At 44.7% G+C, this 25,189-nt stretch overlaps 1 protein-coding gene across 13 annotated transcripts in view; it reads right to left on the reverse strand.

Annotated features, from left to right (window-relative positions):
* The window catches only part of LOC100679976, a 118,845-nt gene that overhangs the window by 58,830 nt on the left and 34,826 nt on the right, over positions 1–25,189 (reverse strand). For 2 of the 13 annotated variants that reach the window (XM_016986845.3, XM_031931934.2), the window contains exon 1: positions 1,563–2,476. The exons of the other annotated variants lie outside the window; for them this stretch is intronic. In XM_016986845.3, coding sequence (XP_016842334.1) covers positions 1,563–1,593 — 31 coding nt within the window. In that variant the 5' untranslated portion in view covers positions 1,594–2,476. Of the gene's footprint in view, positions 1–1,562; positions 2,477–25,189 lie in introns of those variants that run through there. 13 annotated transcript variants of the gene reach the window in all.

The following is a 25,189-nucleotide window of genomic DNA, read 5'->3' on the forward strand; positions in this document are numbered from 1 at the left end:
ACAGGAAACATCGCATGTAATGACTGGATTTTAGAGGCGGTGCAGCGTTGTATGCTCTTAGAATTCTAATCGACGTGCGGAATAACTTATTTACTTTATCGACCTATCTTTCTCGGTATCCTTATAGTTGCAATGCGTAGATCTATCAATTAGACACTGACAGGAGGTTGTCTCGCAAAATATGCCGGCTTTCCATAATTTATTGTTTGTCAGGCGATGTTTCACTTTACATGCGTAAGATTGATTTTAATTTGACGCAATATCGACATTTCTTCTGCGGCGGGTGTTTTTCTGTAGATTTGTTTAAAAAATCAGACATTGATGTTGAAATACTAACAGTGCGCCCATATGTAATAATTAAAATTTTTCCTCACACAACAGATCATACTTTTATCGCATCATTCAGTTATTATTTGATTAATGTAAAATCTGTATCGATCCCAAAGTGATATATAATCAGGAAATTGAATAACGATAAGAATACTGGGTTATAAAATATAGGATTGAATATACACCTTCGATAAAAGCACATTTGTATACCTATAATTTTTATCGATTTTAAAAATCATTACTATATAAAGGCTCTCTCAACTCTTACTGATAAAACTAAATTTGAATTCATTTTTGAAAACAACATTCGCCAGTTGAGTAGACAGTAATCGTATCAATAGTTAACTGATAGCACTAATCCTCGCCAATTAATTCGGTCACTGTGAAAGCGATAAGCGAACAATCAAAATCGAAATCGCGCCAAGCCAGCCACACTTGATCGATACATCCCTTATCAAGCGTCTCATCGATCCGAGAGGCTTAAAGAACTAAAGCTTTCCGTGAAAGAGTGGAGAAAGCGAAAGCTTTTCGCAAACTCCCTACGCGGAAACGCGTATGCGCGCATTGTAATGCCTGACGTTATCACACTCCACTCCAGCATTGCTCAAATTCCTCGAGCGTGGTGAGAAAATCGATCGATCGAGATAATAAACCCGCGGAAGAAAGAGAGCGAGAAAAAGCACTCGAGGGAAAAACACTCGAAGGCATCGCAGAGGCCTACGAACTCTTTCTCATGGTCTGCGCCTTGTCGGTCGACTCGGAGGATTCTGGTCGAGGTGAAGATCGACAACAATGAACAGCATTGAGCGTATTTATACTAAAACAATGCTCGCGAGAGGGAAAAAATTCAACGATCGACATTGACAAGAAGGGGAAACTGCTGTATGACGAGTATACGGTCGAATGCGTTTTTAATGTTACATACTTATAATGCAGAAAGCCAAAAATATCCTTTTAGCAAAACTCCTGTCTGATATATTATTTGATCAGCTGATAATTCGTCGCATACTGCGGAACTGAGTTTCAATGTCAATAAGGAAATTCCACGTAAAACTTGCTCATGGTGAGGGCTCATTATACACTCGTCATTTCAACAGACTGAAACATTTTCCTGTATCCTAATATAAATCAAAGAAGAATCTTCTAACGACTCTGTTCAGTAATGTAAACTAGCGCTAACGCAATAATCCCCAAAGGCGTCCAAAATCCCTCAAGCTCTTCTCATAACATACCGATTGCGGAAGTAGGCGCCTGCTCGAACATCTTGCAGCTCGGTGGCTCTCAGCTCTGGAAGACGAAATTCGAGCGTTTCTCCGAAACGCCGCTGGAACCACTGGCACTTCCGAAACGAAATAACGGAAGATTCAAAGACGAGCTTCAAACCGCACAATCACACACTCTGTCTTGCAAAATCACAATTATTAGCACTGACGATCGAATATGACAGCTTCTTAAACGTCCTGCTCCGACGCTGCATCGAGAGCCAAGCGCAGCTAGTGCACATGACACGTGCCGGTGCCTGAGGCCGACTGTTCTTGCCGCTGGTCTGCGATGCAGCCGGTCTTTCTCTTCCTTTCTCGGTTCCCGCCTCCAACGCAGCGCCGTAGGTACTCGACCTTTGCCGCAGTTTTTCCCACTTCCGTACACACGGAAGGATGGCGCGCTACACGTGCGGAACTGCCGACGCTATGGCGGGAAGGGAGGAGCAGCTTCCCATGATTGGCGCAGGCTAATGGAGATTCTTCGTGCGCAGGTATAGTGAGATTCAGGGTTTCGAGAAAACGAGTCGAGGAGGGAGGCTATTGGGATGGGAGCTTCAGTTTCATCGTGGTGATTTTTTTTTCAAAGTTCCACTACCCACCGCTTTAATTCACCTGTCACTGCTTCACCATCACTTCATATTCCATCGACTACTCAATATCACTTCTCCAGCTTCACTGTCACCTTCCAAGGCTCGCATATCAATCACTTGTGCCGTCACAACATTTCAGCTTCCGAGACACCGTCACCACCGACAGCCCTCTTCAACGAACTATAGTGCAGCACTCATCGATCACGAAGAAGCGCGGAACGTTCCCTATGCAATATGCACGAGTGTCGAGCGCGATCAACACTGAAGGCTCCGCCTCACATATTCCTCTCTTTTATGACAGACTTTATCGCAATCGGGCGCGCGCGAGCGCTTTGTGAATTCGAACACGATTAGATCGTTATCATCAGGTGAGTCTCGTAGGGACTCAATCGAGGCATTCTGGCTGCGCGTGTGCGATTGACTGGGGCTCAACGATATTCGCCGACGAGGACCCCACCACCGCGGTCAACGAGTTCTTCCTTTTGTTTTTTGTTTACGTCGCCGGAGCGTTCGCGTATTTTCGCGCGCAGGTGAAAGGAGCTGCCGTGTAACGGGTTACTCGATGGAAGCTGGTTAACGAACTTTTAAGCGCTTGTTTTGATAAGCTAGTTTTTGGAAAGTCTGCGAGCGCAGAACTTTGACTCGGGTGAGTCAGGATTGATGGGGAGCGATCATTTTTGCAACGGTAAGTCTGGGAATTTTATTTACGCTCGCCGGCACTCTCATTTTGCAGCTGAGCGCAATCGTACGTGTGGTAAGTTGAGCGAATTCGAGTCTATTTATAAAAAAATGTGTTTTAATCGATAAGACGCTTAAATATTCGGATTCACTCGGTAATTTCAAAAGTTTATCACCAGTTCGAACTGGATATGTCGAGATATTATTCATCTCTCCCTGTCGAGATAATTCCCTGGAAAAGTAGTTCAATATTGAAGATGTATCGCTTTTTCTCGTGCTGTTTATCGCTGTTCGTGGAAACAATTCGATCGGTCGTTTTTGACTATAAACTATGAAATATGCATTTGTTGTTATACCGCGTTGAGAATTGCTGCTACTGTGCCATTATGCACAATCCTGCTATTTTCCAGAGATACGATCCGCAGATTTTGCAGACAATGTGCGACCGCAACTCCGGTAGCGCAGTAAGCGTACTAGATTTATTTATTACCGATAAGCAGCGAAAATATTTACCCTCGCACTCGACCAATACCAACAGTCGTGATTTTTTTATTCGATCGGCGACGAAAGTTTGAAAAACGATTAGCATCGCCCGAGCTCACGATACGAATCGTAAATACGCGCACTTTTCCTCTTCATTACAATAGTTGTATACCCCCTACGACGACCAGCGGAACGAGACGTGCGCGTAACAGAGCGTATAGACTAGCGATAACATCGAAATTGTCCGATAAGATGGCTAATTTTATCACCCAGCATAAAAGACGGTGCGTGCATTATACGCGACTACGCATATAATTTTGGGATTCCCACAAATTCGCAGATCAGCTCGGTTAAGGCTATTCACAATCGGTAACGGAAGTCGTTAGAAGCAAACGCTTATCGAGCATCCGGATCTCCCAACGTTCGTAGTTTGCATTTTTTTTTTTTTTTTTGAGGCTCCCAAATCACGTTGGCAATATCCAAGGTCGTATTCGGCTACGTTTCGCAGTTTTCAAATGTTGCACTTGACGTTCTCACGTAGACCTCGAGCCGATACCGCGAACGTAAATACTTCAACTCGGCGATAAGTTCGCAATTAATATAATAGACGCGAACGACTATACCGAGCGATAAAAAATAAATACCAGCACACGTGCGAACTGTAGCGCAGATGTGTTAATAATTCGAGCGAGATTCCGCGCATAGATAAGCGAGCGCGCGCGCGGGCGGGCGGAAAAGTAAGTTTTTGTGTCAACGGGTCATTGTTACGAGTCTCTGTTCCAGTATAGACGAGACGCGCACGGAAAAGCAGTAAAAGGACGTCCGTCGAGTTCGGTTTTCAATGTGAAAGTACGGACGCACTTGATCAATGGTCTGCCGATTGATGCCGCGGAGCGGTATCGAGTTCTGTCTTTTTTTTTTCGCGATAGGGGATCTCGAGACGAAGTTAAGCAGCGGAGGTAATAAATATAAACGTGTGTATACTTTCGGCCCGTTGCAAAATGTATACGCGCAGACGTAATGTGTAACAATATAATTGTCAGAGATTAATTTCGCGAGTCCCGCTGATAAATTTATTGCTCGCATTAGCTCTCGCGCTCGGAGCCGGGCTTTGTTCTTTCGCTGAACTTGAAAAACAAGAGACTTTGCAAGTTGAGATAATTATTATAACGAAAGCGAAAAAAAAACACAGCCGACCCTGGCGGTGACAGCAAGGCGGAACTACAAGTGTGTACTTGCCGCATCTCTGGCGCGCGCGCGCGCGCGCGACCTTCACCCTAGCGCGGCGGCGCGTCAATAATAAAAAGGAGAGGCGCGCCTATCCCCGATAACGGCATGATCATTAATTGCATACGGCACGACGATAGTAGCAATTATCGGCCGGAGAGAACTGGACTTCCCTCTCGTTCGCGTAATTAATTTAAATTCTCTTATAAGGTCGACTCGATTTGTCAAGCGAACGCCTCGCGTGAATATTCCACGCTTGCTCGCGCGCGATTTGTTTGTCTGCGCTAGCTGTGAATAGAAAAGAGCAAGTGTATTATAGGAGAGTCCGGGGTACGACTCTCGAGATTCATTTGCGCCGTTTGCTTCTCGGAAAGCTCAGGTATAAGTACGGACTGCGTCTTGCGATACAGCTATAGGATTGCGACTGTCCCCGCCCACAAGCTATAAGGTAAGGCTCCAAATGCAAACTGCCATCATTCTCGGGATTTCCCAAAATGATAACCTTGGGTCATCATAATTTTTTCCTACAGCACCTGCGAATAACTATCGGCACATCTTCCCGACAATTTCAGCAGCGCTGAATTCAAAACCGCAGCTCATCGCGCGTATTCTTAGCGCAAAAAAGGAGCTGCTCGCGAGGAGAAGAAGAGTAAGGCCAAAAATGAGAAAATTCAAAAAAGGCCGTACGTAGACTAATGCCCGAGATTAGCGCTGCGCTCGAGGTTTGCGCAATCGCGATGCTCGTCACTGCATTATCAGGCGAGACGCCGCAGCCGCAGAGAATAGCGCGCACGTGCGAGCCCGCGTATACGTTCGTCGCTGTAATTATTTACTGCCGGCAGATGCGCCGCTGTGTGCATCAGAAATCGCCGCTTTGCAAGTCTGCTAATAAGACCGAGGAGAGATACGTGATTCTGTGGGTTCGAGAGAATGAAAAATCGTTAATTTCATATTTCCCTTCAAAATACTTGACAAAGCCAATTGCCGTAAGTTGCGAAACGCTGGCGTTTTAGACTTTAGTGTCATTTCACTCTGTGATGTGTTCTTAGTTATGTTGCCAGCATTACGTAAGTCCACACTCGTGCGCATGGATGTAATTTAAATTTTTTACTCCGAAAGGCATTTAGGATGCCATGGCAGTTCGCAATTACATTGATTGCCTCGAAATAGATAAGTGGCCGTCCGTAAAACGCTCGGTCCAACATTAAGATTTTTCCTGCCGATGGCGCCAGGAGAATTCGACTGGATTTTTCAAAACTCACAAATTTGAAATAAACGACACGAGGAGACCATATGCGTCATCCTTGCGGTGTAAGCTACCGAGAGCGAAAGCATGGCTAATGAAACGTTGCCTACTTTGACGACCGACACCTGCGCGCATCGAAGTTCGCCGGGCGTGTAATGCGTGTTTTCACGCGACGACGACGAGTCTGCAGCGGTAAGATGATCGTGACGAAACGCGAGAGGAGACCTTGCCTCTCTCGCGTGAGAATCTCGAGTTGTAAACAAAAATATGTTTATTGCTCGTTGTTGTGTTGATACCTCTTCGAGTTTTTGCGGAGAAAAAAATTTCACGATGACTCAGGAAGGTTAGAGAGCTTTTTTGCGCTGGTATATGGTACTCGATAAGCGCAAAGATTTACGGGGCATCGAATGGACGTTGATTAATATGCATTTCCGAGCTTCATTCCTATGTTAAACACTCGCATGAATCGCTATAGTCAAAGTGGCTACCGCTTATTTACGTTCTTCATCTTCACTTCGAATTTTTCATTTTCCACTGCGTGCATTGGAAATTTCCAATTTCCGGATATCCAACACCTGTCGACTCGACTTACACTTCCCCGCGCGATTCCAAGTTCATTTTCACCATCCTAAATAATTGCCAGTCAACGCGATGATTTATTTCGACGCTCAAGGTGGCACCTATACTGTATACCCAATCATTAAGCGCTCTCGATTCTCCATTAGAACGTATGGACTCAGGCGTATTAAGAATTTAGTACCATAGAAATCCTCGCGATAAGCGCCGACGATAACCAGGAAGCGGAACGGCTGGGAAAATTAAGAGTTCGAGCTGTTAGCGAAAGCGAGGCTCGACGAGACAGTTTTAGTGTAATACACTCGCGTGCACTTTCGATTATTACCGAGTCGCCTCGAGCTGGTGCATCTGGTACAAGGATGATCATTTATACGCGGATAAATGCGCGACCGGCCGATAAGGCCTACTATTCGAGCTAATTCGATGCGATCTGACGAGTGCACTCGAGAGATATACTCACGCGAGCGGTATTCAGCGTAAATAAAAGGGAATCGGAGGATAGGCGTCGAGTGTTTGTCGAGGTGAACATACAGGACAATTCGATCCGGGGAAATGAGCGAGTGTTTACGCCGTTCGGGATTGATACTCGATTTTGTTCAAACGAGGGAAAATCCCCCCTATAGAGATCGCGGAAAACAAAAGTTTTATATAGATTTTTCGACCTGCTGAAAAATAAAAACTCACTCTATCTTATAGGCCGCGTGGTCTGAAGAAAAACATTCCAAAAATAAACACTTCTGAAGTCTCGTAAAACTCCGAGCTCCTCTCAGTCCAGTGATCGTAAAAGCCGCAAACGATTTCGGCGACGCGTGGACACATAGCGATATAGACCTATATAGGAGAGAACGCTCGACATTGGCCGATTTCCAAAGCCAACCAAAGAGCAAGTTCGCGGCCGTTCGCAGGGATGCAGGGCAAAACCGTTAAATTGATTCATCAAGCTAAAGGTTAAAGGAACGATCGGTTTAAGAGTTATTTCATAGTCGAGGTGGATTCTATACACTATCGTGCACCAGCCCAATTAATTTTATGTAACTTTTGTTTTTCCGCGTATTATGCAGAAAATCATCATTCAATACGTAACGCGTCCGATTGATTTTTTATTCAGCTCTATCTCTGTGTATTCTCAGGAATCCGAGTCGCCTGAACGATGTCCCCTCTTCTCCGATGCAGGCGATTACATTGTCTTCATTATGTTTCTTTCATAAGACGTCTCATGTATCGTTAACGGATAACGTATCGCACACATCTCGACGTAATGCAACCGTGACCTGATGCAACATTCACGAGTCGAATAAGTATATCCTCATGACATGGGAATCACTGATTTGAAGCGATTTACAAAAGTAACGTGCTTCGTAAATTCTTGCGGTTATGCATAGCAAAGCTTTCCTGGTATTAGATTTATCGCGAAATTTCGCACATTGCGATCGAATGTAAATACACTGCGTAGGCAAATCAAAAACGCGTTGGATCCGACAGACGTAATATTTTTTTTCGCCCAAGCTGGAATCGGCATCGTACGAGCGCGTGTCTTGTTTGCAAACGAGTGGCACTTTTCAGGTCGTGTACTCAAATTTTCTAAACACACACAATGCGCGTGAATGCTATGTATAGGCCCGTGTGTTTGCTCGCTATTTAGCTTAAAGTCTATTGCTCTTCTTGCGTAACGGCATGTATTTACCGATGTGAGAATGTCGCGCAGCTTAAAGAATCAGCTGATATCTGATAACGCCGCGAGATCCTGTTCTATTCCGAGTGGATTGTTTCGAGACTTTCGAGAGCACACAGAGGGATTTATAATTAGCGCGACATCGTATTGGCCAATGATACAAGTGAGAAATTAACAAATACTCTGTTTTCGAAGCGTCTGCGATACCGGAGGAAAATTCTAGAACCTGCTCTCTTGGCACCTGAAATCATAAATCTCCCACGCACGCATCAGAGCCAATTGCACAGTGCATCAGCCACCGATCAGCCGGTTCGACTTTGAACTTCGCGCCGCCGAGAGAATAGTTATAACGATACGTTCTCGCGGTTGGGCGTCTGTGCCAAAAAGGCGCATAACACAGCCGACGGACGCCTTCTATACGAGCGCGGAATTTCCGCGAAATCCGTCTCTCTCGAGTGCGGCTGCTCGAGTGAAAAATAACCGAGGAATGTCCCGTGACGAGAGAGGAGCACCTGTGCCTCGTCGATACGATGCTTCGTCGGCGTGACCCCTTCGAGTACGTTACGACGACGTGTGATGCGCTGGCCGCGACGTATGACTGAAATTTCGCTCCGGGAGTTGTTTTGCTCGGTGAATTTTGTTTGTTATCTTTCGTGAGTTATTTCACGATGACACGGCTAAATTGTACGGAAATGCTGCGAGCGATAAGCAAATGATTCCGAGAATAGGCATAATGGTACACGCGATTAATTAACGCAATGAGAGAGTGAAAACAGCAGTACTATTGTTTTTCTCTGGAAAACCCAATTACAAGCGTAGACGCGGTATATAATAATAATTCGTCGTCAGATTCTCGAAATATACTCGAGTCACGTTTTTTCTTGGTCTTCCAATACCCTACACACTCCAACAGCCAATTATTTTTAAAGACCATTAGTTTAATCACCAAGAAAATCGAGCTAATTAGGAATCTTATTACGCCGTGCTTGCCGTAAGTCGCCAAAAAATCAGTCGACCATCGAAGCCAGCGTCGAGACGCACGTCACTGCACTGCGCATTTCGTTACAACTGGTCTTTCTTCTTTTCGCTGGAAAAATCAAAAATAATCGTCTTGGAGTCACGCCAGACACGCGCTAGACGCTGCGTCGCGACTCTGGCGTTGCGGGGGGGGGGGGGAGGGGGGGGGGGAGAACGCTGCGGACGTATCGAATTTCGCCGCGGCTACATAAAAAAAAGCGAGAAAAATCTATTTGGAAAAACAAGTCGTCGCGTGGATGGACAAAACGCGGCGTCCGACTGTCTACCGCGGGACATCTATTCCGGTGACTCGATCGCAAGTGTGTGCACGAATCGTGCGGCTTATCGGAGATAACGAGCAGAATTGATGCAGCGACGGAGAAAATGGAATTTTTCAGCGGCTAAGTGGAGCGTCTGTTACGTGTATGTGTGGGTACTCGCATCGAAAGGTGTTTTTTTTTTGCGGCATACGTAAATATTGCCGTTGGGGAGTGCCGATCGCGGTTTTCGACTGTTTTCGCTACTTTGCAGACGGTCTGTTCGAGAAAAACAGCTTTACGTTGTTTGCGCCGAGGTATATCGAGAGACGTTGAATAACAAAGACCGGCAGACATGCTCGCTTAGACAACAAGCTCGTTAAATCGAACTGAAAACCCTGCTGTCTTTGTCTTTTCCACATTAAACAGTTCAAAAATACTCCCGATCACTCGGAAGCTGAAAAGTATACGCGATGGCCGGTCGCTTATCGGCATCTCTCGGAGTTTAGCGATAAGCCACCGGTTGACACAGATTCACAAGTGCCGGCAATAATCGGCGAAATATCGTTATGCCTTTTTTTGCGCGCGACGAGAGATTTGCACGTGTAATCAAAGGTCGCGAGCGCGAGATCTACGAGTGACCGCGTCCTCGTTCCTCGCGGCTGATTTATGGGCCGTACGTAAATTCGCGCGAGCGTTTTGTTTCGGCGACGGTTATGAAGGGAAGTCAGGCTCTAGGTAAACAGGAAACAGGATGATTTGTGGCGTCGCGGTAAAAAGTCGCGAGACTATATGTATTTGCTCATCTGAAACACTGCAATTAAGCGGTTTAATGATAGGTCACGCTGTATCGTTGTCACCGTCGAGTTACCGCATAGATTTACGAGCCGAGCGGCGAAACAAAAAGTGAAAAGCTCGCGCGAATCCAGACGCTCGCGAGAGCGAAAACTCGCCTGCTGGGCTTGTCACGTATAAAAACTATAAATGCGCAGGGGGAACTTGGTATTCGCGTCTCGAGGATTCGATAATACATGCGTGCGCCAGCGACTCCTGCTATGTATAGTAGCCTTCGCCGGAGAAAGTGATCCGTTTAAAGTGCGGGAGCCTTGTTATCAGCGGCGCGAAATAGACATCGCGCGTTGTCTAGTCGTCTCGCGTGACGGATTTACATTCGTGTGTGAGAGAGGCTTTGTCGTTTTTCACTCGTTGCAAAATCTGCGCGTGTGTTGCCGATGCAGTGAAAGGTTATTTACTTTCGATTGAAGCTATGCTTGTAAAATTTTGTATTTTTTAATAATCCCGCCCCAAAATACTTTTCAGCAAATGTTAACTAGGACGTTCAACGACAAAGCGAAAGAGATCGATCAGGATCGTTCGGCCTTGCCTCGTCTCTCAACAAAGTGCTACGGTATAAAGAGAGACGTATATAGTGCAATAAGTTTCCGCGGCAATTACACTTCCTCCTTCGCGCGCGCGATTTACAGCGCCGTCAACGGTTACGATGCATACGAAAAGTATAGCGGCTGTGCTTCCCACGTTATTACTCTTGCGCGTTGATTTTTTTTTTGAGGCTGCAAAAATGAACGAGAGAAGCGAGAAACGGTCGAGAGACGGTTTTTACGATTATCTAATGGTATACCGTTGCAGCGTTGTTGCGCGGGCTGGGAGTGAAATAAATGAATAGGACAAAAACGCGCTGTTGTGAAGGCGTTATACTTTTGCTGCGGAGAGAATCTCAGGAGGAGATTTAATAGCAGTGTATTTTTGTGCAACATCTGAAAAAGTTAGTAATGGGAAGCTGTTACAGCTCTTTGATACGAGTAATAAGTTGCATCTGAGCTTTCGCGTCTCCTCGGTTGTCTTTGACAAATTCTCCGCAAGCGCTAAACAATAAAGCGCCTCAATTAACGAGGAGCTAATCGACTCTCCCTCTAAAACTCAAAACGCAAGCTGAAATTATGACGGCGTCCAAGCAAACATCATCTCACGTTATACACTAATTATACCGGCCACGCGAATGTCAGTAACGAGAAGTCAAGGCAACGCCCGCCGACGAAATAAAAGCAACGAGCGAACAAACTCAAACAAAAAAGGTCACGTCCGAGCGTGCATTCACCCTCCAGTCGACAACCTGTAATCCGAGTTTTCGGCACTGGACGCGATACGAAAGAACGTCGACTGCGCGTCCAGACGAAAATCACACGTGATGACAGCTATGAACAGCGAGCAGGTCATAAGCGAGCAGTGAAAGTGAGAAGCCGAGCGAGACACGTGACTTTATGTCTCGAGAGAGAGACAGGGACAAACGCGTGGACGGGAAAGCTCGCACGCGATGCTTCAAGCACAAGAAAGAACCGATTCGATTTACTAACCAACTACGACCTGCACAGGGCGACAGAAACAAATAGATGTCCGATAATGAACCAGCGCTCTCTTTCTTATTTTCTCCTTTGCTCTCCGAAATTGAGAGTCCTCACGGTCGTAAACCTTCGCGGTGGTCGATAGCCATCGCACCTTCGTACAATTTATGTCGTTTGCACGACAAACTCGTTCGCAGAGGGTTGCTTTTCGGGGATTAGCGATGAGTCACGCAAGTTGTCGTTGGAATTTTTGTCGAGTATTCGTTCGAAAAGAAATCCGAGACGTTGACATATGGATACATGTGTTGGTACATGGATTTTGTTTTAGATTCAAAAAAGTCGCGCACGCAGCTTCCGGAAAAAGAAATACCTCTAAAAAATAGCAAAAAAAGCTCCAGAAGCTCGATGACCGTATCATACAGAGCTTCCCGCCTGAACGATCCGCTGCCCGCTCCCTACTCCTCAGCCTTCGAGCCGACGGGAAGTATAAGTGTCATTACACGCCGTCTATAAATTAACGATCAAGCAAGCCGCGACGGCGTTAGCCAAGGCCGCGGACGAGAGAGGAACCTTTGCGAAGGTCGGAGCATCTCTTGTGCGCGACGCGATGCGCCGACTTATCAATCCAGGCACGAACGTCTCGGTGTACGCAGTCTCTCTCTTTCCCTCACCTTTGCGAAACCTGAGAGGATATTCGCCGCTGCTTCCGACTTATGTACGCACATTTCACTTTTGCCGGTGTATATAGAGGGGGACGTGTGCCAGAGGCTTAATCAATTGGAGTGGACTCGTTTACGAGCGAGTGCGCGACTTTCGTGGCTGATTTGTGGGGTAATTAAGGCAGTTATACTACTCTCGTTGTATCCTTTCGTATACGTTTTCTTTTTTCCGTCTTAAAACGAAATTTCATGTAATACACGCGATTGGTTTATTCATAAGATATTTATGTAATTGGCTTCAGATGGACAACTTACGCTACCGAGAAGCTCAACTGGAGTAAAACAGTTCTGTAACTCACCTGAAACAAAGAAAAAATATTTTTTAGTCAGAATTTACGAGCAAAAGGAGTCAAAAAGTAACTATTTACAAAACAATACATTCGCTCGCAGGTGCGGCATATATCATGCCAATCAATTTCAAGAGAACCGCCGAAATCCGATGTAAAGCTATTAACGACCGAAATGTGTACCGAACCGCTTGCTACAGTATATTTCGGCACATTTTGATGACAAACTCGGAGTGTGACGCACTTGCGAGCACAGCGATTGTTTTGATAATATCATCCCTTTAATTTTTTGGAACAAGCTATTTTTGTGTAATATGGTAATTTTTAGATTTGCTACGAATCAAACTGGTACTATTGACGCATAATTTACCTTCGACGAGTGTTTCTACGTTTGTAAGTGAGTACAGAAAGAAAAAAAGATTTATATAGATGCGCTTTAACTTGTTCTGGTGTACCACGAGATGATCAGGTGGTAAAAAACGTGTAGCTGCGGTTATCGTTCAATCGCTCCTTTTGATTTACTATTGATTGCTGCAGACAAAGAAGAAGCAACTCGCTCAAAATGTAACTTTCAGACTATTATTATTTGCTGATGTTAAAAGACACATTTAGCTTACAAAATAGAAATTCAAGCATTTTGAAAGGTGGAAGAATATTACTACTACTTACACGATGATACAGAAGCGGCAACTCGCCAATCTTATAATAACTTTAGAATGTAAAAAAATTTGAGGACAAGCTAACGGTAACAAGTTCTTCAACCGATAAGAAGAACCTGCTTGGCTGTGCCGGCGCGCAGACGAATGCACGCGATAATGGTTACGTAAAGCCGAGCATTGATTATAGAGATGGAGACAATCTCAAATCTTGATGTATAGCATTAGAGAGAGCCGACTGAAGTATAAATAACGCATACGAGTCTTGCGATTACTGAGGAAAACTACTGCGACAACATCGTCTATCGAATTTGCGAAATATCTACTTCTCTTTCGTAAAAAATGTTCAATTCTCACACGTTCGATATTTATAGATGCTGTGGCGTTGGAAAAGTTGCGGTATATTATTGTATCTGTATGAAAAGACCGAAAGATTCCATGTTGATTCAAAAAATATTACCCTTTTTTGTAATTTACGCGGATCACGCGGGCATGAAATAACCTAAGATAAGAAGAGGACACCAACACATTAACTGTTTATTCAGTGAAATTTCTCGATTTATTTTTGTAACATTCATCGTTATGAGCTTGATAAAAGAGCACCAGTATTCATGATTCGTCGCTTTTCACGCTTCTGACGATAAATTGCGCGCAATTTCAATCTATTCCAATTAACTCTAAATTCTTTAGACTTGTACTCTTCCTCAGGCAAAAATGGCGTAACTTATTTTAAAACACCTGTGTTTGCGGAATATTCTAAAACTATTAAAAGACGACAATACGATTTGTACGCTTCTGTATATAACCAGTGGATTGAAAAAAAAAGTGAAAAAAATGTTATGTTGCATGCGTGCGTTGTTAGAATGAAATGAACGTTGCTAAGGAAGAAAATAAATCTGTTTTCCGGTATAAACTAAAAATGAAACTCAACATGCAATCAAAGATAATTCTTGCTTAAGATACTCGCGTCTCTCGACTCTGGATCGATTAATTAATATCCGGCAGTTGCAACTGTGTAATTATTTACTGCGCGTGCCATTCAGAGACGTATTGTAACTGGCCTAGAACCATAAAAGAGTACGAGAGAACGTAATGCATCTGAGGATTCGCATACATCATAATTGTTGGGATCGAGTAGAATACTGATAAAACACGAAAAGCGAAAGTGAAAAGAAAAATTGTCTTTAAATCCATTTCGTTTTTGTTCCAACTTATATTGTCGTGTCCACATTTTGGCACTTAGTTTATATCTGAAAATAGTGACATTCACGCTCGATGTTGGGTTGCGTTCCAATTCTAGTAATAAATCGCCGTCTCTAGAGTCATGTTAATTTTATCGCTCTCAGCTCAGTCTCCTTTTCTTTTTAAAAATATCAACAGAGCTGCACGAAAAAATATGATGGAAAAATACTGGAAACTGTGAATGTCATTTTTTATACGGTTTCCTCTTGTCAAATCAAAAGCTATTATTTTTAATTTTTTTTTTTTTTTGATAAAATTTTACTTAAAAAAAAGAAACTGGCTCCAATACTTTTGCATTGCTGTAGAGAAGATTTCACTCGAGGCAGTATCCCCGAGAACAAAAAACGCGCGAAACTCCTTTCTCAATGCAATCACAGTTGCGAAAGGTGGAGCAGCGACTGTTACTTCTACCAATGCCCATATCGAATTACTCGAATTCCACGGATGAAACTGCGGCACGGAACAACGCGCGTTTCGAATACCATGTCAAATGCTTGAATTGACAAGTGTTAAATTAAAATTAACCGATTGTCTTTGATGTTGCACGCTTGAATCTGTGCGATGAAACTAGAAATCTCAGGTTACAATTGACAAATTTAAATCCATTAAGAAACAATCAAGTTCAAAAATCCTAATAATCGAAACTCGGAATAAAAGTTCCAATAGGAGCAAACTCGGGCGCAAAAGTGGGTGAGCCCGTTTAGTGCAGCCTTTTCTCCCTTCTTCGCCTTGTGCCACTGTATAGTCGAGGCGTCCGACTCCCAGCTAGTCTCATTCTCTTCGCGGAACTACTCGTACGACTAAGGAATAATGCGACCCAACTAGTTCCGGCAGACTGTGCGGCAGGATACAAGGAATTGAAACTATGAGACTACTTTTTGCTATTTAGGTTTCGATAGCCGATATAAGTGAAAATCATTGAGAAGAGAATGGTCGCCGAAGAAAAATTGAATTTAATACTAATTAACTGTCGTAGTTTGGGACTTGGACTGTACCTGAAACCTACATTAATGATAACTGCTAACTGCCTCGTTTACAACTCAAATTACGACTTTAGGAAACATACATTTCCGGTTTGCAAAACAATAATATTTTTCATTATATCATATCGGTTAACTTCTAACGGTGAGTCATTTTTCATGACCAGTATAAAAAATGAGTAAATAATTGTCATTGCGTACTTTATTCATAAATTATAATTAAAATTACTGTATTGACAATTCAATTTTCATATCCGGGTTAAAAAATTTTAGAAAAAACGAAGATTGTCTTTTATCGGTGGGATTTAAAAAATCGTTTCGCTTCTTCGCGCAGCTATTTATTTCGGATGTAAAAAAAAGGAACGATAGAAGGAAGTTTCGGACTGCCATCAGGCGTAAAAGTCAAGGACTTTTCAGCCAAGGGAAAACTCGTCAGATTCATCAGACCGTAGTAAATGGCTTAATTTCTCAAAACAATCGTACTTTTAAGTATTTGAGAAAATAGCACAATAAATCATAATTTTACATATTGTTCAGTACTTTACTGTACTGAGATTACGAAATTGTATCGCAAGACTTGAACTTCGAATTGAACGTTAGTATTGTCAATACAGAAAAATGCATTATCAAGACAAAATCAGACGATAGTGTACAATAGTGTTTGATTAAAAATAGCTTGCTAATCATAAGGTCGTTATAGCAGCGGTACACAGCCACGACAGCTGTGGCTATCGGTCCGGAAAAATCATCGATCCTTGAAAATCCAAGCAAGCCAGCGATAATGTGCTTTTTGTCGCTGTTATGACTGTTCCGCGTTACATCGAGTGCCCCGGCTAAATTGTACCGCAGGACAACTGAATAAGCGCGCCAATGCCGCGTGATTATCAATCACTGATCACAACAGCTCTACGATTATCCCGACAAAGCGAACCGACTACCCATTTATTTCGTAGAATTATTTCCACGTCATTGTTTGTCCGCTCGATTCGACACAGATCCATTATACAGAGCTCCTGTAATGACGATCACGGCATTTTCCAAAAATGTTGATAATTCTCCGTTATACGTTGTGGAAAAAGCCAACGCGTCCAGTTTTGAAGTACGAAAATTAACGGATAGTCGAGAGTACCTATCACGAGAGGCAATAAAGCGTCGCGCAAGAGAAATTGACCAGAGCGCCTAGAAATGCACACACGCGGGCGACAAATTGCAGTCTTCCGCCGAGTTTTCATGCAATAATTGCGGCCGGTCAGCGATGCCGGCGACTACATACGAAAGACAGACATTAAGTGTTCGGCTGTTGCGCGCGGGATATACACACATGATACGTGAGTTAGGTAATGCGCTTGCCTACCGAGCCGACTACCCGCGATGAAAGAATTCTCGTACAAAATTGTGAGCATTACGTAATGTTTGATGCAAAAATCAAAATTCATGGAGGCAGTGAAAAAAATTTTTTCATAAATTTTACTTGAATACACCCACGTTACGGGTCTATAACTCCCGGAGGATACCGCGAGTGCGTTATAGTCGCCATGTAACGACTCTCTGCTCCGTCCTTTATCCCGCGCGCTTCGACGTCACCCGTTTTTTGCAGTCGATCTTGCGGCAGTCCGGTCACGTGTGTGACGACACACCGCGCGGAGGAGGATAGTACAATGGAAAGGGGATATCGGCTCACACCTATGCACGACTTCTTGCGCAGACCAACACCTGTGACGTCACTGTGCGCCGATGCCCTTGCCTCTTTGTTCATAGGTTCTATGCATCGTGTTTTTTTATTCTTTCGTTCAAAGTTTAGCGAGTGACGCGAGGGTTCGATGCGAGAGAAAATTGCGGATTATAAAAAGAGGATGCAGTGTCATCGGTCTGTTTGTTGTCGGGTGAGCGTGTGACGCAGGTCAGGGTTTAAATTGAGTTTTTTCATTCAGCAAAGATGATAAGAATTTTTTTCTATTTTTTGCGGTGAAAGGATGCAGCGCGAGCAGTTATTACAGTAAACGAGCTCGTTACGTTAAGGTTGCTCGTATAATTAATTTGTATTAGGCAGCAACTATTGACTGAAATGGACGGAGAAAAAGTGATTTTCGTTAGTTTGCAAACATTGTATATCAAACGTCGTATCTGCTAAACGTGTGCAAATGAATTTCAGAATATTATTCTAAGCAAGAAATAACAATGAGCTCGGAAACACGTCAAACCCATTTATGTTTCTATTCCTCCTGTTCTGCTGTAATACAATTCAGTGTCAAGAGAATTATGTAGATAACGACAATTATTAAGGCAAACAATTGTCGCACGAGCCAACCGGCGAACTCGTATACACTGTTTTTGACGCTCAACTAAGCTCTCTTCTCTATAGCCGGGGTAAACAAAAGCGAGTGTCGTCACCGAGCCGAAAAGGAGTTTAAAGAGCAACACACCTTGCGGGAGAAATGCTCGCGAAAAACATTCCGATCGTCATATTTCTTCTCAAAACTTTACCGCTTGAAAACTTGCAAGGTTCCACGATACGAATACAGCTCGACCGAACTGAATTCGTATCGCGACATCGAGCATAACGACCCTGAACTTGGCTATAAAAAATATGGCGGCAATAAAAGCCACTGCCACGTAGTATAAGTTAAAAATTTTCGAAGTCAGATGTATTTTTCATCGAAGATAAAATAATGATAGCGACGGTAGCAAGCGCAGTTTACGACCAGTGAATACAGGGAAAAGGAATAAAAATATTTAGTGCTCCCGAGTTATACTCCAAATTGGCGTGTATTATCTATTTCAAGCCAAAAAGTTATTTATACACTCGTTTACGACCGTAAATTGGAAGTTTTTGTTTTATCCAGGACAGTGCGCGCATACACATAGAGCTAATACTCCATCGGAGCAACAGCAGCTCCAGTCCAAACATAACCTACTTCGAGAAAGATAAATATTTATGTTTTCCAGCAATTACCAGAAAATTTTATTTCCTTTAAAGTAGGTTTATTATGTGGCATTTATCAGCGCAAATAGACGAGCAGCAGCTCTCGAATAGGTACATCATCATCGGCGCTCAGCTCATTTGAAAAGTCCTCCAGTTGTCATTCACGACGGGCCGTATAACAGTCCCATACAGGAATCACCGCGCGCGTGATCTTTCCAAATGACGCGCGCGCGCTCTGTAAATTTCCTCGGTAATCAACGGAACGGGCCCGATGCGTGATAAAACGTCGCGCTCTGCGCATCGAAGACTCGACATCGTAAATAGGACGCACTCGCTGTTGTGCCCGACGGTTATGTACGCGGAAGGGATTTTCTCATTGAGATTATCACCTCGTGATGCACCTCTCTCGCGCCGCACACAATGGCCGTCGTGCAAGAGTCAATTCAACGGGTGTCCAGAACACCGTAAATGCCCTTGACTGAACCGTAAACCTTCAACTAGTATAACGAACCGAATTCCCTGCACGTACTTCAACGTATCATATACGTATGTACTTCCTGTAGCGTATAGCCCGTCACAGGCAGCAACAAAGAAATCAACCTCGTCCTCTGCGTATTAGCAGCGGTAGAGGCATGGTAACGAGAGAAACGTCAATTGACGAGACAGTTTTCGCGTGACGAGTCTTCCTCTGCTTTTCTCGATGGGTTTGGAGCGACAAGGTCGCGCGCAATCGCCGTAATCCACCCGGACATTTGCATCGCACACTTGAGATGCGGCTTTGCGATAACGACGCGCACCGCGATGTTTCCCGGTTTTCGCTCTGATTGAAAAATTGCATTTACGCGCTACAGGGTGCGGGAGTATATTGTGTCATTTGATGTAACGTTGCTCGGTCACCAATAGAATCGGTCGGGGATTTGCAATCTTCCCATTCGCTGTCATTACGCGGGAAATAATGGATTGACGAGAGTGTAACACTGCGAAGGTCGGGTCGAATCGGAAAGTTTCCGAGTAAGATCCATCAGCGAGCGTACAATTGAGCTTTCGCTGTTAAATGAGCGACAACTTCATTCATGAAGCACGTGAGAAGAAGAAAAGCGAGCTGGAGCCATTATATAGTCGTACGTGTACGCAGCAGCATCAAAGCTAGCGCGCAAATAGTACAGAAGCAGTAGTAGCGTCTAACGTGTGGCACGTAATGCAAATTTCCTCGCTTGTTAAGACAAAGTGCGAGACACACGTCGCTAATGAGATTTCCTGCTCATTCGTCGCGCGGCTATACGTATACACGAGCCAGACCGCATCGCGCGAAGATTGATAGGGATTGGTTTCGAATTAACCGGTCGATTGATGTATCTGAGGTCTGCGTACTTAGAGGCGTTTCGAGTCACACTTGTATGGAGCGTCAATCTTTTCTAACACAGAAGCTAGAGCAGGTAGGCAGATGACGCAAGATGCTTATCTCTCTCAACATTGAACCAAATATCTCAGACGACGTCATGACGAACTTCACCATTGAGATGGTCCATAAAAACGCTCGTTTTGCACCTCTAAACAAAAACGACCTCGTTCCCTTGCCGAACAAGGTGACGACACGCTTCGAGTGTACATATAGCATATACTCTTCTCTCCCGCGTAAGTGTCGCGCGCGGCGACGACGTCGAATGACTCTATTATATTCGGCATTACGCCTCCTCCTCCTTCTTTCACGAGCGGCCGGCAGTTAACAAAGATCAAGAACGACGCTGCGGTCAAGTCAACGTACTTTGACGCACGAAACCGTCATTACAGCTCGGTGCAGCTCGCGCACGTACATACCCAAACGTTAACGAGTCACTGTTTTGCGCGGGAATGTTCCGAGCCGCATTTGGTCGCGGCTGTTTGTTTTTCGGCAAAGTTTCACCTCTCGAGGGATCTTGAACTCTCTCGGGCTATAAATACAATGAAACGCAGTCTCCGCTCGTTATCGACTGTCTCATGTCCTCTCTCTCTCTCTCTCTCTCTCTCTCTCTCTCTCTCTCTCTCTCTCTCTCTCTCTCTCTCTCTCCCTCTCTCTCTCTCTCTCTCTCTCTCTCTCTCTCTTTCCAAACGTATACGTATAAAACTCGCGCATTTAACATTGGCGCGATTAGTAGAGCAAAGAAGATAAGGGCGCGTACACCTCGCGAAAGACAAATACGCACGTGTGAAACTGGTGTATACCGCGCTTGAGAAAAGATCGAGAAGCGTCAATCCGAGAACAATGAGCGCGTCGTTCGTCTTCTTAAATCCCCGAGGATAATGACGCTTCGGAAGCAACAAAAGCTATTTGTCGTACACGTGTCGAAGCGTAAATACTCGGAGCTTCATGTGTAGCAATGGATAACTTGAGGCTGTTTACGTAAACCGAAAAATACGAGTTGCCTCGCTTTTCCTCGTGTGTTTAAAAATTAATTTTCGAGCGAATCACATCGTTAGTCCGACAAAGACGAAAAACCGAGCAGCTTCGCATGTAACCGCACTGGGTTAAGTCTCGGTTATTACATGCCAGTCACGCGAGCGCGATAAATTCGCCGGCAATAAGCTAAGCGTCTTACTTATCTGCTCGTTTTGAAACAAAAGTCTGACGCCGAGATTCGACTTGGATAGCGCGCATTAGACGTAAAACTCTGTCGCAGGGCTCTGCGGATCCGATAAACACATAATCGTCTTCTCATCGTCCAACGGCTGCGTTTTACGCGTAATTTGAAAAAATTCCGGTTCGCGGAAAAACAAATCGCAACATGCATTCCGCGCACTTAGCTACGCCGATTTACAGTTTACGCCGGGTGACGCCACCAAATTACGTCTGTTGCACAATCGGAAGTGGAAGTGTGGGTGGATGTATAGCGCGGGAGCGCGATCGGTTAGCGCGCGGAAGAAATAAATATAATTCGCCTCGGCGGCATTGTCTGAGCGCGACGACTTCCCATTAAGATGGTACCGAGCGTGACGCTGCGCGCATTGTGTTGTACACACTGCGGACTTTTGCATAATGTCATTATTCCGATAACAGATATGCGGTAAGACTTATTTTTCCAGGTTTCGAATTTCGCGCGAGAGAGAGAGAATCCGGAAGAAGCAAAAAGGTCGCCATTAAGACGCTTTAAACGGCCATCAACCGTCGGCCAATCACCATAAACGCGTCATCAATTATTGTAATAAGATCAGTTCGCAAAAAACACAACAGCCTCTCGCCGTGCACATACTATACGCGCGACGGGTGTACAAACGTCCGCCTAATTGATGAGCTCATGCACACACGTCGTAAGCCGAAAAACATCTTCCGAATAAGGACTCCTAAATTTCTCAGAAACTCTCTCGGCGATAGCCTGCGCAAACTGATGAAAAAAATCTTCTATCGAACTTTGACTTTGTGCCTCGTCATTACTTAGCTACACCTATACACACACTTTAAAGCACGCATCGGCAACAAAGCGAGTGTCTTCGGATGTGTAAACACGTGAACGAAAAAAGGAGAGGACCATCGGATCCTGATATAGCTCATTAGCTGCTGGGCTAAACTCGCAGACAGGTTGAACATTATACTCTTTTTTTTCGCCGCGATTAATCGCCGAGCAGACCTGATTCGCAGCTCGTTGCACGTGAGCGTAGAAAAAAAAACAAATACACTCATTAGCCGCAGATATAGTTTTCGAGGTACGAGAGGTATACTTAATTCGCAATTAGCGTCAATTTTTGCCCACAGACTAGACGTAATTTTGTAAAAACTTCGGATGAATTACTCGCTGGAAATAGTTAATCGGATTAATTTGCGTCATAAACTCTCGAACAAAACAGCTGAAATTCTGAACAATTATCTTTTAATTATTGCGAAAGAAAACGACACAGACAAGAGTTTGTGCCGTTTACCGCGTGGTACAAAAAATTAAGCGCCTAAATGAGCCAAGGCGAACAATAAAGTCAAGAAGGACAGATTTCGCACGTCTATAGCTACTTCGCCAAGATTACGGCATCGCGAAGCGTCGTCGTGACGAATTCCCCGCGCGGCCGTGAACGTGAAGCGGTTACGCGCACGTGTGTGATCCGTGTATGCGTGCACGAACATTCCGTTCGGCTTTTCTCTCCCTCACTCAGGTCAGAGCCGTAAATCGACGAAAAAAAAATAGAAAAATCGAGCTTTCCAAGGCTGCGCCGAGTACAATGTCACTGTTTGTTATGAGCGGAGAAAACTTTACGACGACGAGTGCTGCGCGCGAGAAAAAGTTTATCTCCGCGAGATGTACAAGTTGACGTAACGCTCTTTGAAAAACGGTCAATGAAATTAGCGGTGATTCAGGTGAACTGGCTTCGACGTAAAACGCATCGAGTGTTCGTTATACTCTCGTTATACTCTACAACGCGCAAGTTGGTCAAATGAAAACAAACGCATTCATCAACCGTCGCCAAACTCGTTCAGGATTCTCGGAAAGAGTTTCCAGCGTCGACGGGCATTTTCCTCGCGAAACGCTCTATTCATTCACATCCGAAATCCAAAGCAGTCGCCGGTACTCGAGATAAATCAACATGTCGCGCCGCGAGAATCCAAGTGAATCATGCTCCGCGCAGACGCATGGCATAATACGAAAACAACTCGCGCTCGCGTGAATAATAAACGACCGCGGGGATCACTCCTTTTTCGCGTAAAAACTGTAGCCTATACGAGTGTCCGCGCTTTCGTATTCGCTGCGGTGTACTGTATAGATAGGGAAGTCTCGTGATAGTGACGTATGCGCGGATCGATGTGCGCGCGAGAAATAAATTAACGGATAGCTGTCTGATAGACTGATGACGATGTCGTGTAATCGATTTCTGACAACGTCGGCTCGTCTATCGCTAATTTGGCTGTTATGACGCTCGTTTTTGTTCGAGTCTTCCTGAAATTATACGTGCTTTTCGAAAAAATCAACACCAAGTCGATTTCAACCACCTCCATTATTCTATAACCAAAGACCTCACACCACCCGTAGCCCGTCCAAGAATCGGAAGATGCAAAAGAGAAATTCCAGTCGACCGCGGCTGCATTCATTTCGCCCATAGAGTCTGCCCTCTCTCTTTCTCTGGTGTAGCGACTTGGCCGCGCAGACAAACGTTTCTGCGAAGGCCGGCGTTTAATAACAGTAATGATGGACGCGCGCATCGCATGAGGAAGCTGGGCAGAAAAGCGAGCGGACGTGGATGTGTATCGAAGGCCGCCGAAAGCACGTACCTCGCGCGCGCATAATGATTCTCGTCTTTTTGCAGAGGCGCAGGAGGGACCACACCGCCGCCTCGCAGCAGCTCGAGGGTATACGTATATACCGGGAGCTGCGTATGCAGTGGCGTGATCAGCCTCGAGAGAAGAAAGGGCGGATGACCCCTTTTTTGAAACAAGACGGCTTTGGAACTGTCCAGCTGCTGCTCTGTCTCTGTAGTCAGTGGCGATAGGTGGCACATATAGTATTAAGCTATAAAATCCAACTAATCGAAAAACATCCTACATACACCGATATATAAGAGGCACGTATACGCGCCAACGGCGCGCAGGCTCCGGGTTTTTGCCCTGATGTACCAGCCTCCGTCTCGTCTCTCGCACACGCCCATGGTGGAATCCACAAAATTGCATCGCTCGAAATTCATGAAAAAGTCGGACGAGAGAAAGAGAGAGAGAGAGAGAACCTGTTCGCTCCGGAGGCGGGATCGATGAAAGCTCGAGCGATCGATGCCCCGGACTGATTTTTCGAGAGAGAGAGAGAGCCGCACTAGTAGGACCCCTCGGCCCATCTCTCTTCGTCGCCGCTTGTCAATCAGGGAGAAAGAGAGGATGCAGCAGGCATCGGGCCGGTTTTGCCGAGTCACGCGATACACGCCGGTGGCATCGCTGCTTGTTTGCGTCAGATCCGCGAGGTATGCGCGCGAGTTTCGACGATTCTCTTTCTCTTTGGCGGAGTTTTTTTTTCTGTTTCAGCCAGATGCTAAAAAATGGCCTTTCGGGACGTAATGGTGAGACTGCGGAATCGCCTGTGCGTAGGTGCTGTGAAAAATCGAGAGGTTCCCGGAAGATCGAGGTGGAGATGATAGAGCCATTATTCGCGGAGATGTGTGTGATTGCTTGCTCTTGCAGTCGACGCACATGCAGTATTACAATAATAATCGTACGTTCTCTATTATAATCAGCTGTACGCTGATTTGAAACTGACACCTCGTTATTTGCGAATGAAAACACAATGATGAATTGCGGAGAAATAATTACACGAAGACTAGCTATATTAAAAAATCATTAACTTAACCAATAGAGTAATTCGATAAATCGGGATCAGTAGGACGAGCAAAAGCTAGATGACTCAGCGTTTCGAGAAAAAAAACCGTTGGTATTCGTGATTTCGTGAAATCCGTGTCTTCGGAAAAATGATAATCGCGAGCGTTGCATAATCCGCGTATGTGCAGCTGCGGTCGCACAAAACCGTGCGGACAGTTATATATCAAGAGGCTGAAAAAAGCTATCTATTCAATGCATGCACATCGCGCGATAGCGAGAAAAACTCGACGATCTGGGAAAAAGTGATCGGATAAATCACGAGCGTTATTACATGTCAGATAAAATTGGAAGAATTCTCTCTGCGACTTGCATTATAACCAAATTTTTTCAGTCATTAGCGCTTTTCTAAAGCAGAAAAAAATGATGAT

The sequence above is a fragment of the Nasonia vitripennis genome, chromosome 5 (genome assembly GCF_009193385.2).
Source record: "Nasonia vitripennis strain AsymCx chromosome 5, Nvit_psr_1.1, whole genome shotgun sequence".
Taxonomy (NCBI): domain Eukaryota; kingdom Metazoa; phylum Arthropoda; class Insecta; order Hymenoptera; family Pteromalidae; genus Nasonia; species Nasonia vitripennis.